General features: G+C 40.6%; 1 protein-coding gene across 1 annotated transcript in view; it reads right to left on the reverse strand.

The window, feature by feature from the left end:
• usp48 (ubiquitin specific peptidase 48) overlaps positions 1–14,992 on the reverse strand; it is a 21,601-nt gene extending 6,609 nt beyond the window's left edge. Inside the window, exons 1-19 of the mRNA XM_022745505.1 lie at positions 14,875–14,992; positions 14,251–14,388; positions 13,590–13,710; positions 13,270–13,411; positions 12,546–12,673; positions 12,144–12,268; positions 11,148–11,256; positions 10,032–10,165; positions 9,759–9,844; positions 9,312–9,491; positions 8,934–9,071; positions 8,013–8,162; positions 7,439–7,639; positions 6,649–6,760; positions 6,250–6,392; positions 5,523–5,597; positions 4,774–4,898; positions 3,715–3,837; positions 3,464–3,525 (exon numbers count right to left, since the gene is read on the reverse strand). Of these exons, the coding sequence (XP_022601226.1) occupies positions 3,464–3,525; positions 3,715–3,837; positions 4,774–4,898; positions 5,523–5,597; positions 6,250–6,392; positions 6,649–6,760; positions 7,439–7,639; positions 8,013–8,162; positions 8,934–9,071; positions 9,312–9,491; positions 9,759–9,844; positions 10,032–10,165; positions 11,148–11,256; positions 12,144–12,268; positions 12,546–12,673; positions 13,270–13,411; positions 13,590–13,710; positions 14,251–14,384 (2,288 nt within the window). The 5' untranslated portion in view covers positions 14,385–14,388; positions 14,875–14,992. The remainder of the gene's footprint in view (positions 1–3,463; positions 3,526–3,714; positions 3,838–4,773; positions 4,899–5,522; positions 5,598–6,249; positions 6,393–6,648; positions 6,761–7,438; positions 7,640–8,012; positions 8,163–8,933; positions 9,072–9,311; positions 9,492–9,758; positions 9,845–10,031; positions 10,166–11,147; positions 11,257–12,143; positions 12,269–12,545; positions 12,674–13,269; positions 13,412–13,589; positions 13,711–14,250; positions 14,389–14,874) is intronic.
• Positions 14,993–16,639: the final 1,647 nt, after the last annotated feature.

Genomic DNA, 16,639 nt, shown 5'->3' on the forward strand with positions numbered 1-16,639 from the left:
TCACACTCTCTCACACTCTCGTCACACTCTCACACACTCTCACACTCTCACACACTCTCACAACACTCTACACACTCACACTCACACACTCACACACACTCACACACACTCACACACTACACCCAACACTCTACACACTTCACACACTCTCACACACTCTCACACACTCTCACAACACACACACACACACACACACACACAACACACAACACACACACACACACACACACACACCACAACACACACACACACACACACACACACCACAACACACACACAACACACACACACCACACACACACAACACACGAAAGTTTGGTGTTTGGCTTTATGTCTACCTGAGGCCACTTGGTGAGTGTCGGCCGATTCTTCTCATGGAAGAGGTTGAGCAGCTGGTTCTTCTGGTCCAGGGCCATCATCTTACTGACTGCCTCATTGTCCTTTTCCTCCTGCTCCAACGTCTGGACACACAAGGGGGATCAGTATTATCCCACAACTCTCCCATGGTTGACTGTATGTCGACATATCCACCAGCTTGTGGATACCATGTCAATTTATAAGAGCCTGTTGTAGCTACCTCCTCGAAAAGTACACACGGGTGAAGGGGTAGCACAGGTGGTGGAGATTGTTGATTGGTGAAGACAAATGAAAACAAGTTTCAAGAGTCTCCGAGATTTTCAATGACACACGTCTAACAAATCTCCACTGGTCACAGTTACTAGAAACTCCTGTTGTTGGTCTGCATCACATAGTGAATCAGGAAGCTAAAAACCATCACCAGCTGTGTTTCGAACTAAAGGTTCCTGTGGCCCATTGTTGTCTGCGTTTCCACCGCGTCGCTAAGTCCTGGAAGATTATGCAAAATTATTACCTGACATTACATTATTCACAGCACTTTGAGGACATAACATGAACAAAAGTACGGGACAAAATGCTGCGTCCAGTATATATTTCAATACAGCAGCATTTTGTTTTCAAAATAAGAGATGATCCCGTATTATACGTGATGGGTGGCAACCTCAGCACATCCGGCTGTTGTGGTCCTTTACTTTTTTGAAGTCCTGTTTCCGCTGTGGAGTACTCAACCAGTCAGAAATGTTCAGCACTGCAGACCACACCCCCAAATTTCCTGAACCTTTGGAAATGTACCCCCCCCCCCCCCCCGACAAGGTACCTTTTTTGGGGGTCGATCAGTTACCCAGGAATTAAATTTAGACCCAGGTTCCTCTGGGAAACACGCCTACTGTGAACTGTTGTGATGGTCTGAGCTATAAATCAGCTGCACCAGAGGCACCAACAGCAGGGACAGCAGCACTGTGCATAACTCCTCCTATAAATGAGAGATGAAAGTGAGGGATCACTTTCCTCAACCACTGGATGGTCCCATCAGTGTCCACTCACCAGACACTGCTGACAGGGTTCTTGGTTCTGGGTGAATTCTGGGGCTTTGGAGAAGTACGCCCTCAGCTTGAATCCAGACTTCAGAGGACACCAGCTTCCGTTCAGTCTCCAGAATACTCAGACCCCCTGCAGCAGGAACACACAAACACACATCAAAGATTAAACTATGGCTATGTAACAGATATGGTAACAATTAACATTTTTTGTTTAATTGTTGTAACAATGTCATTGTCAGGTGTTTCCCACACTCCTTAAACATCAAATACAAGGAGTTCTCAAGGACAGACATAATCCCAACAGACCATAATTTAAGACACAGATCAAGGTTAATTACTGTTCACCCACTAAGATTTTTATGATGACAACTAGCAGTTTCACAGCAGGTCACAGACGACAATTGAAAAGAGAGGTCTTGAATGGCACATCACTGGCAGAATGTGGGCTCAAGTTGAGCAATAAAGACAAAAGCTCATGTGAGTTAAAGAGCATAGAGGTGGCAGGAAGACAGCAAATTATTTATACCCTATTTACTAAGTTAAGTAAGAAAAATATAGCAAATTAACTTCAAATTTTATTTATAATCCAAGCACTTTCAGTGATACATGTCTTTTTCAAAAACAAACTTTCAAGGCCTTGATTTCTTTTCCTCAAAGGATTTCAAGGACCTGGGGGAACCCTGAATTGTTAAAGATGGCTGATAAGGAGAAGGTACCTGTGACTGCAGACAATGTCTTCATTGAAGTCTTCATCTCGTCTCCGTGCCCTCTGACCATTCCGGGCCAAACTCTTCAAACAAACAGTTCACCAAGAACATTAACACCAGGAGTTCATGAAGCTTTAATACCAAAATACAACAACATCAAAAAGACTGATTCAGTGGAGCATGATGTGAATCAGCCAGTGTCTCAGTGTCCTTAACAATATGACAGACATACACTCACTGAGCACTTAGGAAAAGCTGTACACCTGCTTATTCATCAATTATCCAACCAGCCAATCATATGCACTTGGTGATACATAAGATCCTGCATGTACAACACTGCAAGGGATTCACATTATCATCCTGACTTTAAAACTGCAGTTGACTGATGCTTGCTATAGATGCTATACCCGAATCACAGGTCTTAATGGCTAATCTAATTAATTCTAGTGATTATTTTCATTATCATAAAGTAAAATTGGTCAATTATTGAATTATTTATTCAATTATTTAAAATGACCAATGCCTATTTAAGTTTTTGTGTTTCTTTTTATGACAAACATCACCACAGCCGAGTTTATTCAGTTTACAATGATGTAATAACGAGTAAATCACTTGTAGATGGTCTAGCAGAAATTGTACATTTCCAGTTTGGTGAATGGATCAGAACCACAGGAGCCTCCATCAATTAACAGACCAGGAAGGAGAAATAAAAACATCCAGTCCTCCTACCTTGTGTTGTTGATGTGTGGCCCTTCTCCGTTGGTCTGACCATAACTGTGTTTGGTTTCATGTTCGTCCTCCTCCAGCTGTCCAAAGCCAACTGCCTCCAGCTGCGCAGAGAAGCTTTGCCCACCCAGTAGCCCTCACACGCTGAGACAAACGCACAGTTATAAATACCCATGAGTACATTAGAGTGTAACTCCTTATCACCCCCCGTGAGGAGTTGCATTTGGTTCTCAAATACCAATAATTCAGTTCAATTGTTTCTCCCGTGCTGTATCATTAATTACTATTGGCAGCTGCAACACCACATGACAATGGAATCATTAGAATATCATTTGATTCTAAACTTGATTTTATGCACAACACAAACAGTCCATTGACCTGTCTTCTTTCCTGAGGTGATACCTGAGTGTGCGCTTAACCAGGTTGAGACCTCCTTGTATGTCTTCATTGAGCTGGTTCTTTAGCCCGCAGCACGTCTTGAGACATGGAGGGAATGAGTTCGTCATTTTTGATGTACCAGTGGAATGCTGAAGTAGAGTACATTTGTAACTGTAGCTATTTCTCTGTAATTGGTGAAATGTTCTCAATTATCCTCTAAATAAAGGATTGCAAAAATAAAAGAAACAAACGTACCTGATGAATTTTCTCCACTCGTCCACAAAAAACAGAGGGACTATGTAAAGTACATCTGTGCCCTGGAGAAGACAACCAGAGAAGATATACTGTATTCAGCCACAATCAGTGTGTTACTATCTGTCTCTCACTCTCTCTCACACTCTCTCACACTCTCTCACACTCTCTCACACTCTCACACACTCTCACACACTACACACACACACACACACACACACACACGAAAGTTTGGTGTTTGGCTTCATGTCTACCTGAGGCCACTTGGTGAGTGTCGGCCGATTCTTCTCATGGAAGAGGTTGAGCAGCTGGTTCTTCTGGTCCAGGGCCATCATCTTACTGACTGCCTCATTGTCCTTTTCCTCCTGCTCCAACGTCTGGACACACAAGGGGGATCAGTATTATCCCACAACCTCCCCAGTGGTTGACTGTATGTCGACATATCCACCAGCTGTGGATACCATGTCAATTTATAAGAGCCTGTTGTAGCTAACCTCCTCGAAAAGTACACACGGGTGAAGGGGGTAGCACAGGTGGTGGAGATTGTTGATGGTGAAGACAACATGAAACAAGTTTCAAGAGTCTCCGAGATTTTCAATGACACACGTCTAACAAATCTCCACTGGTCACAGTTACTAGAAACTCCTGTTGTTGGTCTGCATCACATAGTGAATCAGGAAGCTAAAAACCATCACCAGCTGTGTTTCGAACTAAAAGGTTCCTGTGGCCCATTGTTGTCTGCGTTTCCACCGCGTCCTAAGTCCTGGGAAGATTATGCAAAATTATTACCTGACATTACATTATTCACAGCACTTTGAGGACATAACATGAACAAAAGTACGGGACAAAATGCTGCGTCCAGTATATATTCAATACAGCAGCATTTTGTTTTCAAATACGAGATGATCCCGTATTATACGTGATGGGTGGCAACCTCAGCCACTCCGGCTGTTGTGGTCCTTTACTTTTTTGAAGTCCTGTTTCCGCTGTGGAGTACTCAACCAGTCAGAAATGTTCAGCACTGCAGACCACACCCCCCAAATTTCCTGAACCTTTGGAAAGTAACCCCCCCCCCCGACAAGGTACCTTTTTGGGGGTCGATCAGTTACCCAGGAATTAAATTTAGACCCAGGTTCCTCAGTGGGAAACACGCCTACTGTGAACTGTTGTGATGGTCTGAGCTATAAATCAGCTGCACCAGAGGCACCAACAGCAGGGACAGCAGCACTGTGCATAACTCCTCCTATAAATGAGAGATGAAAGTGAGGGATCACTTTCCTCAACCACTGGATGGTCCATCAGTGTCCACTCACCAGACACTGCTGACAGGGTTCTTGGTTCTGGGTGAATTCTGGGGCTTTGGAGAAGTACGCCCTCAGCTTGATCCAGACTTCAGAGGACACCAGCTTCCGTTCAGTCTCCAGAATACTCAGACCCCCTGCAGCAGGAACACACAAACACACATCAAAGATTAAACTATGGCTATGTAACAGATATGGTAACAATTAACATTTTTTGTTTAATTGTACAATAAAGTCATTGTCAGGGTTCCCACACTCCTTAAACATCAAATACAAGGAGTTCTCAAGGACAGACATAATCCCAACAGACATAATTTAAGACACAGATCAAGGTTAATTACTGTTACACCACTAAGATTTTTATGATGACAACTAGCAGTTTCACAGCAGGTCACAGACGACAATTGAAAAGAGAGGCTTGAATGTTGTGAACACTTCTTCACTGTGCTGTGTCACAGCACCATCACTGGCACATCACTGGCAGAATGTGGGCTCAAGTTGAGCAATAAAGACAAAAGCTCAATGTGAGTTAAAGAGCATAGAGGTGGCAGGAGACAGCAAATTATTTATACCCTATTTACTAATGTTAAGTAAGAAAAATATAGCAAATTAACTTCAAATTTTATTTATAATCCAAGCACTTTCAGTGATACATGTCTTTTTCAAAAACAACTTTCAAGGCCTTGATTTCTTTTCCTCAAAGGATTTCAAGGACCTGGGGGAACCCTGAATTGTTAAAGATGCTGATAAGGAGAAGGTACCGTGACTGCAGACAATGTCTTCATTGAAAGTCTTCATCTCGTCCTCCGTGCCCTCTGACAGCTCCGGGCCAAACTCTTCAAACAGTTCACCAAGAACATTAACACTCAGGAGTTCATGAAAGCTTTAATACCAAAATACAACAACATCAAAAAGACTGATTCAGTGGAGCATGATGTGAATCAGCCAGTGTCTCAGTGTCCTTAACAATATGGCAGACATACACTCACTGAGCACTTAGGAACAGCTGTACACCTGCTTATTCATGCAATTATCCAACCAGCCAATCATATGGCACCTGTGTGATACATAAGATCCTGCATGTACAACACTGCAAGGGATTCACATTATCATCCTGACTTTAAAACTGCAGTTGACTGATGCTTGCTATAGATGCTATACCAGCGAATCACAGGTCTTAATGGCTAATCTAATTAATCTAGTGATTATTTTCATTATCATAAAGTATAATTGGTCAATTATTGAATTATTTATTCAATTATTTAAAATGACCAATGCCTATTTTAAGTTTTTGGATGTTTCTTTTATGACAAACATCACCACAGCCGAGTTTATTCAGTTTACAATGATGTAATAACGAGTAAATCACTTGTAGATGGTCTAGCAGAAATTGTACATTTCCAGTTTGGTGAATGGATCAGAACCACAGGAGCCTCCATCAATTAACAGACACAGGAAGAGAAAACTAAAAACATCCAGTCCTCCTACCTTTGCTGTTGTTGATGTGTGGCCCTTCTCCGTTGGTCTGACCATTACTGTGTTTGGTTTCATGTTCGTCCTCCTCCAGCTGTTCCAAAGCCAACTGCCTCCAGCTGCGCAGAGAAGCTTTGCCCACCCAGTAGCCCTCACCGCTGAGACAAACGCACAGTTATAAATACCCATGAGTACATTAGAGTGTAACTCCTTATCACCCCCCGTGAGGAGTTGCATTGGTTCTCAAATACCAATAATTCAAGTCAATTGTTTCTCCGTGCTGTATCATTAATTACTATTGGCAGCTGCAACACCACATGACAATGGAATCATTAGAATATCATTTGATCTAAACTTGATTTTATGCACAACACAACAGTCCATTGACCTGACTCTTATCCTGAGTGTAGATACCTGAGTGTGCGCTTAACCAGGTTGGAGACCTCCTTGTAGTCTTCATTGAGCTGGTTCTTTAGCCGCAGCACTCTGCACCGCTGGCCCACACACTCCCTACACAGAGAGGAGTCTGAACAAACACACACAGCTGTCATATGTAAACATGTAGGAGACTAATAGTGTGGTTGTAGGAGCAGTTAGGATTAGAGACATTTCTAGAGAGGGTGAGATCTACTTCAAGCTTCTCATGTAACTGCATCCAAGTGTATCTAATTATAAATTAAGAAATGTGACTGCAATTAGATTTTTTCTTGACAGCTGCTCGTCTGATTGACTTAAAACATCATGAGTGTACTTCTAAGGACCAGAGGGAGTCTGGAACAGTCTGGGAAGTTTTTTGGATTCTGAGCAGTTCTTGAAAAAGCTTCAAACTTCGCTTTTCTTTATTCTTGACATGAAGAAAAAGGTGTAATGACACTATGAGGGTAGAGCAGCACCTGCACAACTTACAGCGTGCACATGCCAGGGTTTGTTTTCAATGTGTAACATTGTATTTACTGCGCTTTTCATTCACAAACCATACATGCATGGATCCAAGGTCACAATTTACAACTCTGAGGGCACGGACTATGAATCTAACACCATGGCTTATAAACCATGTGCACAGATTTCTAAAACCAGAGCACATTTACACATGGATCTTTGTTTTGATACCTACTTCTATGTACCTACTGAATTAGAAGCACTGAAACTGAGTTTTGCTGAAGCCTATGATCTGAGAAGAGACCACGCCCTTTCTAAGACTTACCATCCAGTCTTGGTCCTCCACCATAGCGCTCGTAGAGGAGCTGAGCAGCTTGCAAGGAAACCCTCTTGGACTCTCCCACCTTGTCTGGGTGCAGTTTGCCATGAGAACACAGGAAGAGGGAGTTGTCGATTTCTTTTGTGGCAGTGGAGTCGTCCAGCCACTTCTTCAGCCAGTCCAGGGGGATGAACTCATAAGGCTCGCCTGAAGAGGGGAAGCAGAGACACACATGACCTCTGTTTGTGATTCCTCAAATTAAGGCTTCCCCCCGTGATTAACAACTGACTCATACCCATGTAAAATGCATGTTAAGTATGGAAATGCCATGGAATCAAACACAACTACTAATTTCCAATTAACTGGAAGCTGTTAATATCATCAAGATACAACATTTGCATTTCAGTTCAATAGAGTGCTTTGGAGAACGAGCAGTATTACTGAAAGCAATGGAACTGTTGTACAAGTTAATCAACATCCCCCATTACTTTCACTGCCCCTTTAATACACTTTCTATACTTGTCTTTAGTGTTTCTGTTACGACTGTGGAGTGTGGGTGATCAGGACATTTTTTACTGACCGTCTTTTGTGGGTAAAAGCTCGTAGAGTTCCTTCACCTCCTCGTGCTTGGCCTTGCCCTTATCCACACTCTGTTTTCGCATGTCTGCCATTTCACTACACCACTCCTCAAATTTATGATTGTCTTGGTCCACCAGCCTCTGAAGGAAAGCTGAAAGGAAGGAGCCAGGACAGAGATGAAAGAAACCATTACACAAAGGAACACAGAACAGATGGTAGGCAGGGCTGGAAGATAAATTGAACTATTTTAACTGGTTTAAATTTGCTTTTGTATGATGTTTAAATTGTCTACATCATGACAATCCAGTTATTACAATTTAACAAAAAGTGACATAGAGGACAGCTGGCTACATTAGTTGTTGTTGTGACTCCAGCGCCCTGACTTCAGGTGGTTTGCTGCCTCTCACAATCTTGTTGTGAATTTAATTCTTGCATCTTCTGGGCACTGACCTATGCTCTTGGTTTGTTTTTGGTATCAAGGTATGAAAAGTGCAGAGATTTCATTTTGTTCGTCTGTCCCTGCCTGACTATTAAGATGGAGAAACAGTGTTCTCCAACTGTATGGGATAACCTGTATTTTCTAATGATGACAGCTTTGCAAGTGCTTCAGGCCTTTTGTTATTCTTGCTCAACTGTAATGCACACTAATAACAAATATGGGGGATGTTTCAAACATGATTTAGTCTTGCAGGTAAAAAAAAAATCTTTAAAAATTGTGAATTGGCCCAAAGCTTGATTAAAAACAATCTAGATTTTATTTTTTGGCCACATAGCGAAGCCTTCACAGTAAGTTGTATTTTTATGATTAAAGCCTGTTTCTTGAGGTTTGTTCTAATCCCATGATGCAAACAAAAAGGAATGGTGTGGGTCAAGGAATAATGATACAACACAAACAGAAATTAGTTTAACTTCCACTACTCACCAGGCACCTCGACATTGGTCCTGGAGGGATCTGAGCTCTCCTCTTCTTGGACCTTATACACCAGCATGTAGGCATTTCTGGAGCAGTGGTAGCCCTTACTGCACTTTGGCTTCCGTGTCTGGGACTTCACTGTCTCAGCTACAGAAGAAGGAAGAGCAACAACTTTGAGAAATTGTGTACATTTACAGACACTCAGGTCTTATAACTCTTTATTTTAACCTAAGCACCATCACCATGGCAACAAACAAACTTATTTACTGCAGCTGTAAAACTCAGTTCCATTACAAATAATACTGGATAGCAATAACAATAAGACTTTTGCCAACAACTTCACAACAGAAAAGTATCCATGGATTTCAAGAAGGTGGAGCTACTCACCGATGTCCTCCTCAATACCAAGCTGCAGCTTCTTTCCTTCCATCTTCTCGATTTCCTCATCGTTGAATTTGTACCAGTCTCCAGTACGAGCATCCTTCACATGGGCAATGTAGTGGCCCGAGTAGGCACTGATGCCCCGATGGATCAGCACTGCACTCAGTTCATAAACACACTTCTGGTCTGGAAAAACAGTCAGTCCACACATGTATCAATATTAGCAGATTTACTTTTTAAAGAGACATAAAAAAAAAACATGTCAGATTTAAGAGGTAGTGAACTTCTCTTACCCTGAGGACTACGGAAAATGTCATTATTGCTTTCTGAATGAAATGATTTGGTTTTCTAAATTAAGGGATGAGAAGAGTACTTTATGTATTTAGTTTCTTCTGTGTATCTGACTCAGTGTGCTGAGAGTGTGTGTGTCATGGAGATCCATTCTGCTAATACCTGGTTTTCCTTCCAGGAAAGGCCCCATGTCCAGCTGCTCTGGAAAACTGATAAAAGTGTTCAGCTTCTTCTTGTGGCCCGTTTGTCTGGAGAAGAAGACACAGTTCACTAAAATCTGTACACACCTGTTCCCTCAGTAGTTTATTTAGTACTTGAAAAAAATCCAGCAAAATAAACTGGTGTTAGTAGCTTAACTGGTAATTCAATAAGAGAAAATACTGTCCCAAAGCAACACAGTGTTTTTACACAATGGACTCTAAAACGATGGCTGACCTGTCAAAGACAAAGCGCATGAGCTGCAGGTTGAGGGTTGGAGGAAGGCTGTGCAGTTTTATCCTTCGGGTGGCGCTCTGTTTACTCTGACAGCTCTCACAGAAGTAGCGGTTCTCCCCATCTAGCTTCTCCTCCTGCACGGTGGAGAGAGACAAACACACGTCAAGACATTTCCAAAGGTAGTGATTAAACTTTGCCAAACACACACACACACATTCATATTTTGTGTCTTTTTGTGTGGTTTGCACACACACACACACACACACACACACACACACACACACACACACACACACACAATCTAGTTCTAATTCAAACTGGAAAGCTAGAAAAAAATTGAGAACTGAGTTCACAATTTTCTCCCATAATTCGTTGGGACAAAGCAATATGATCATATGGCACACTGCTCATATGCATAGACAGCTCATATACAACAGCATGAAATGCAAAATTCAAGAATAATCAACTACATGTGGGAACACTGCTTTCACAATGTTGTTATGCAAATGTATTTTCTACCTCTCAACTGCAGCAGGTGAGAGTCTGCTTCAGTTTCACTGTTCATGATACAGTCATTACTGATTAAACAAGGTGTGTATAACTTCAGAGCAGGTATCACGAAGAAGAGTGTTTTTGTCAGAGATGGGGACATACAGTATAAATTTATTTGTGCTTCCTCAACATCCTCTTCCCCGTGCACTGGGCCACGAGAGATTATGTACACCGGTTAGAGAGAAATGAACTAATGCAATGCATCTACTCACTAATGTAAACAAGGTAAAACAGTCATCACATAACATAAAATCGGTAGAGGCCTGAAGTGAGATCCTATTTTGATTAATTGTGCAGCTCTGCTGATGCAAATAACTTTTTAGCAAAATCATTCACTCTTTATGTATGTTCATATTAACATTTTACATTATTATATGTCTGCTTTCTACACAGACATTGACACAAGTTCTATGTGTGTGTGGATTCATGTTTCATACGTCCTACTTTTTCATTTGCTGTTCTATTAAATGTTGACACATTTGACATTTTACAACATAATCATCCCAAATATGATTTACTGTAGTAGCTATAAAGACATTCAGTGTGGTGGTGAATGACAGTTACCTTCAGGAACTCTGTGACGCACTCAGTGAGGTTCTTGTGGCCCTGGATGTTCAGCTCCAGCTCGTAGAATCGGGAAGGCAAAGCAGATGATCGTCCACACTGGTTACAGCTGGAGAAGAGTGAGACCAAGACAACAGGTTCCATCACAGCACAAAAGAAAACAGCTTTTTGTATCTTCTAAAAAGTATTTTGTCAATGGAGTCGTTTTTGCAGCACTGATGAGTTTTCAAATGCAATCCCAATCTGAATGATTTCAATGTGATACATGTGTACAGCTTAACACTAAAAACCATTCCCACTGTTCTTATAAAAACCAAGTCCGCCAAAACCACAGCTGTGTGCAGCTGCATGACTTTGGTTCCAATCCAAACAATGACTAATAAAAACATGACCTTTACATTCAGGCCTTATATAAATGCCTGGTATCCACTTTCCACCATTAACATGACAACAGCAAGGCTTCCATCTCCCTCAAGAATGTCAAATAAATGGCTGTTAAACCTACTCTCACCTGTGACTGGCACAACATCTGATACAGCATGACCTTTGAAAAATTTCCATAAGAAAGAAAAACAACACATCTCTCTGCTACAAGAAAAAGTCGGCTCTGCAAAAGCTTGTGTTCCACATTACTGCATTCTCTGACATGACCAAGTCAGTAATATGTCTAAAAGAAACTTGTAACTTCATCTATCCAAAGAATCATTTACTTATTTTTGTCTGAAAACAGAAATTCTAACCAATACAGCTGCCACGGGTCAGGTCATGGGCATAAAGGATAGAAGAGTTTTGACATAAATCCACATTGGACTTCACTGACAAAAAAAAACAAAAAAACAGAAAGCTCTGAAACCTACTTCAACACTTAATGACAGCGCAGTTCACAAAATACAAACAGGGAGATTTTGAGAAGTTTGAATGTCCACCACTTTGGCATATGACACTTTTTCACTTCAGTCCAAACTTGTGTCAGGTTTGAGTGCTGAGAGATCTTACACAGTAACGTAGGAGAACTGTCCACAGAACTGCCGCTGGATGACATTCTGCAGGTTGGGGTTCTTTTGCTTGGACAGTGTATCCTCCAATAGAGACAAGAAAAGCTTTGAAAACTCCTGGGCATCCTGAAAATTAGAGAGTTTGAATTCAGTGGTCTGAAAAGAAACCAAGTCTCCACAACCTAACAGAAACATTGGTCGAATTTCTAGGCATTACTTTGACTTCTGGAAACTTCTGATGGGTATGATTTTTCACTATTTACATACTGAAAATAGTCTCCAGGAAACACCAGGAAAATGGAACACTCGTAAAATAAATATGCACAATCATCTTTCAAACTGTGATACTGGTAATTTTAAGTTAACGTTTCGATAATTTGTCGGGTTTCATGTCAGGACTTACCTGCTGCTGTCCTGTGTCCAGGCCCAGTGCTTTAACCAGCCCTGAAGGATCTATGTACTTTCTGTTGCTGTTCTGCAGGAGTGCAAACAGATACTGCAGATGCTCACAGATGGATTGAGGCTCGTACTCTGAAAAAGACAGAGACGTCTGTCTGAGAGGATGAAAATGAAAGGGTAAAAACCTGCAGAGCAATCAAAGTATGAGTTAACAGTCTAATGATGACTCAAGCTCAAACACTAGCCAACATGTAAGTGGAACTTTACCTTCTGTCAGATAATTTTAAACAACAATGGGAGATGATTTGAGATTTAATTAAAGATCAGCAACATGGCGATGGTGATGTTTACTCTTATTGCTTCCAATCAGACAGTAATTATAGCCCCCCTTAATTTACCAGCTCAGATTTATTGGTTTACAAAATAAATGTAATCAAACAAACAAATCTGATGTAAACTGATGTTGATGATTCCTTTGGCTATAACACCCAGCTGTTTTGGTGGAGATCTGTGTTCTCAGCCTGCTACTGCTACTGTAATTTGTGCAAAAATTCAAACAATCTTCTAAATGTTCATTTGGGTGATGTTACTCTAGCTGACGGGACAAGCACTACTTGAGGTGTATGCACAAAAAAAATGAAAAATGAAAAAAAATAAAAACATGCAACTTAAACCAGAGAATAAACAAACATAAAGAAGCTTCCTCAGTGTTTAGTTTTCAGTAGTACCAGACTCAACGTTGTGTTCCTGTGCTCGGGAATTGTGGCACTGATAGAGGCTCCTACGCAGCTCCAGGTTGTGGAACCACACTTGCAGGAATGTGTTGACGTAACACGTTGCACCCAGGTTGGTAAGACCAACAAATGTGTTCTGGAAGGGGGCAGAGACAGAGAGAGAGAGCGATAGGATCAACTGCCTCATTAGATATTCTTCCAGCTCGGGTCTGATTATAACCAGGGCTGTTCACCTACAATGGAGTGGTGATCAGAGAAAAATAAAGACAGGTGAGAAAACAATTTGCTGTATGTGCAGCTGATGCAATAAATACCTTGTCTCGACGCTCTGAATTTGGGTCATCGATATTGTGGAAAGCATTTTCATCTATCTCCCCCAGCCACGCCTGTTCACCAATACCCACAAGACAGTTGGGATTCCCTTTGCAGTTCCTCCTGGAAAAGGAAGTCATGATTTATCTCACTGGTCCACTAGCAACTTTACATCCAACTGCAGCCCTCTCTGTTTAGTGGAAACAAAGCTAATGCCAAAATCAATCTATGAATCAATAATGTCCTGTATCCAAGGACACACTTCATTTGCCATTAGCCGTTTATATGCAGTTTATACGCAGTTAGAAGCCACAGAGCAAGATGAAGTTCAGTAACATCTCAGTTGTTGGAACTGGTCCTCACTGTGATACCTCCAATCTTGTATATTAGGGCTATTTTGTGGTATGTTCAAGTGAAGAGTGGAGTGGACCATCGTGATCTGTCATACTAAGTCTACAGAGCAGCGCTACGAGCTATGAAAACTTGTGCACAAACAAGGAAACTAATCAGACTTTTGATACACATTAGCATCTCTCTGTGAAGCTGGCAGTTAGCCATTAAGCCATCATCTTTAAAATCAAATATAACTTCTGCTACTGGTATGTTCTACTGGCATACGTTAGCACAACAGAGGCATGTTGTTTAGAAATGTTAACATATTACCTGCAGGCTCCTCTCTTGCAGGCCGGGAGATTGACGCGATATGCTAGCTCGATATGCTCCTGTCCGATTTCTTCTGGTTTCACTGTATCCACCCAACGCCATGCCGCTTTCTCCAGCTGTATGCGGGGCGCCATAATCCTACGATGTAACGTTAACCACACAGTAGGATGTATAAGTCGAAAAAGAAAGAATGCGGTGGTCCAAGGTTAGGAAAACAGTTTCTATGGATGCTAACATAGCCAGCTAACATAAGCTAAATAAGTTCTTGCGGGTCATAGCTTACGAAGCAACCTCCCGTTAGCTATGTGATGCTACTTAACCTAGCCAACTAACATTAGCTTAGTAGTTCCTTCACTACCCTATTCAACTCGAAATGTGAGCGTATGGCACCACATTTCAACAACACATAGAGCAGAGCAATAAAATACAATAAATCACGACAAACAGTATTTGCAAGGTAACGTCAGAAGTAAGGACTACCCCTGTGCTAACGTTAGCTAGCTAGCCAAAATATAGCTAGCCCGACCGGCAGTGTTAGCAAGTCATTTTCCCTTCACTTTCCATTTAACGCTACCTGAGGCTAACGTAACGAGTTTATTGTGTTAAGGTCAAATATTGTCGAACCTTTCATGCGTGCAGCTGCTTCACCAAAATATTTATGTATTTTCACATTTTATTCACGGTTTATTTTAGATTTAGCGCCCTTGCGTCAGTTTTTAAATATATTATTTCTCCGCTCAAAATCAACACGACGTCAACAAGTGACGTAGGCGACGTCTCTTTGTTGTGACTGGAGGGATGAACGGATAAGGGATATATTATTCATGATATATGAGGGCACTGCCTTCTCGGGCCTAACGTATGTGGCTTATCAAAGCTATATGTTATTATGTTCATGAGTTAAATGTGTTTTTCAACAAATCTACTGCTATTCATTTACTTTTATTGTGAAAAAATCTATCTTAGATCTGTTCACGTCAATACTAACTATGTGTCTTTAGTATGAACGACCGAACCTGACTGAAAAACAGTGGTGGAATTATTCAGGTCCTTAAATAAAAGCACCAATACAGCAATTTAGAAATATTCCATTGCAAGTAAATTCATGCATGAAAAATCTTATTATTATATTAAACATTATCAGCAACATGTATTTTAAGTATTAGTTAAGTCAACTTTATTTCTAGAACACTTAAACACAACTTGAGCTGACCTAAGTACTGCTCAAAGGGCAATTAAAACAAATGAAAGCAAGTAAAACATGTATAAAGTACATAAACACAAGGAAAGCAGGAATAATATACTGCATAAGAGTTAAATATAGCCTACTAACAAAACAAGAAAACAACAAGGAACTAATACTCTGAACATGACAATGGACTAGATAGGTATAATAGTCTTATTAAATCAGGGTCTTATTAAAGTAAAAGTACTGGTTTGGCCCCTCTGACTATTTTTTAAATATGACATCACTAGATGATTAATACTGAAGCATCAGTGTGTAAGCAGTTATTGATGTAGCTGCTGAAGGTGGACACAGTCTGAACTTTATATACAGTTTTATAAACAAGAACACCGGATAAATCTGAGGGTTCATCTGATTAATCAGAGAGGAGAGAATAAATAACAAAGTTTTGATACACTAATCTGTTTCTGTCTCTCTTTGATTATTGGTGATATTGGGTTGTTTGGACATTTATTGAAATTAAACCATGAGAGACATTTAGAGGGAAAAATCACTGTTTGCTGGAGCTGTTAACACTTATAGAGATCTAAATTGTGACCCAGATTAAACACTGCTTTATGTATGACATCAGAGGCCAAAAAGGTTGGAAACTATTGGTTTAATCTTTAACAATGTGTTGTATTTTGTCGTAAGCTTGTTATATTATCCACTGTGTAAAATCTTCATCTGAAAAGTAATGAGTAACTAAAGCTGTCAAATAAATGTAGTGGAGTACAAATTAATATTTCCCTCTAAAATGTAGTGGAAGTATAGCATAAAATCAAAATACTCAAAGTACAAGTACCACAAAATTGTACTTAATCAAACACACACATCAGATTAACTGAAGCAAATAAGCAGGGCTGCACATGAGGACATTAAAATATTAAGTTTCTCAAGGTTCCTTGGTTGATTTTAACTCAAGTGTTTTTCTTTGTAATTTAGATTTATTTTAATATTCAAAATTATTCTCTCTCTAAATTTTAATGGTTGGTGTATACATTTGGATTGAAAAAAGTAAAACTACTTAACAAAGAAGAAATTTGTTCAACAAATTCTGCTTTAGCACCTAATCATTGACCTGCCCTGTTAACACACAACTGTTTCATATGTGGTACTCCAATATTGTCTGTATTTGAACAACAACAAAACTTCCGTCTTTGA

The sequence above is a fragment of the Seriola dumerili genome, unplaced genomic scaffold, assembly GCF_002260705.1.
Source record: "Seriola dumerili isolate Sdu_G_001 unplaced genomic scaffold, Sdu_1.0 BDQW01000088.1, whole genome shotgun sequence".
NCBI lineage: Eukaryota > Metazoa > Chordata > Actinopteri > Carangiformes > Carangidae > Seriola > Seriola dumerili.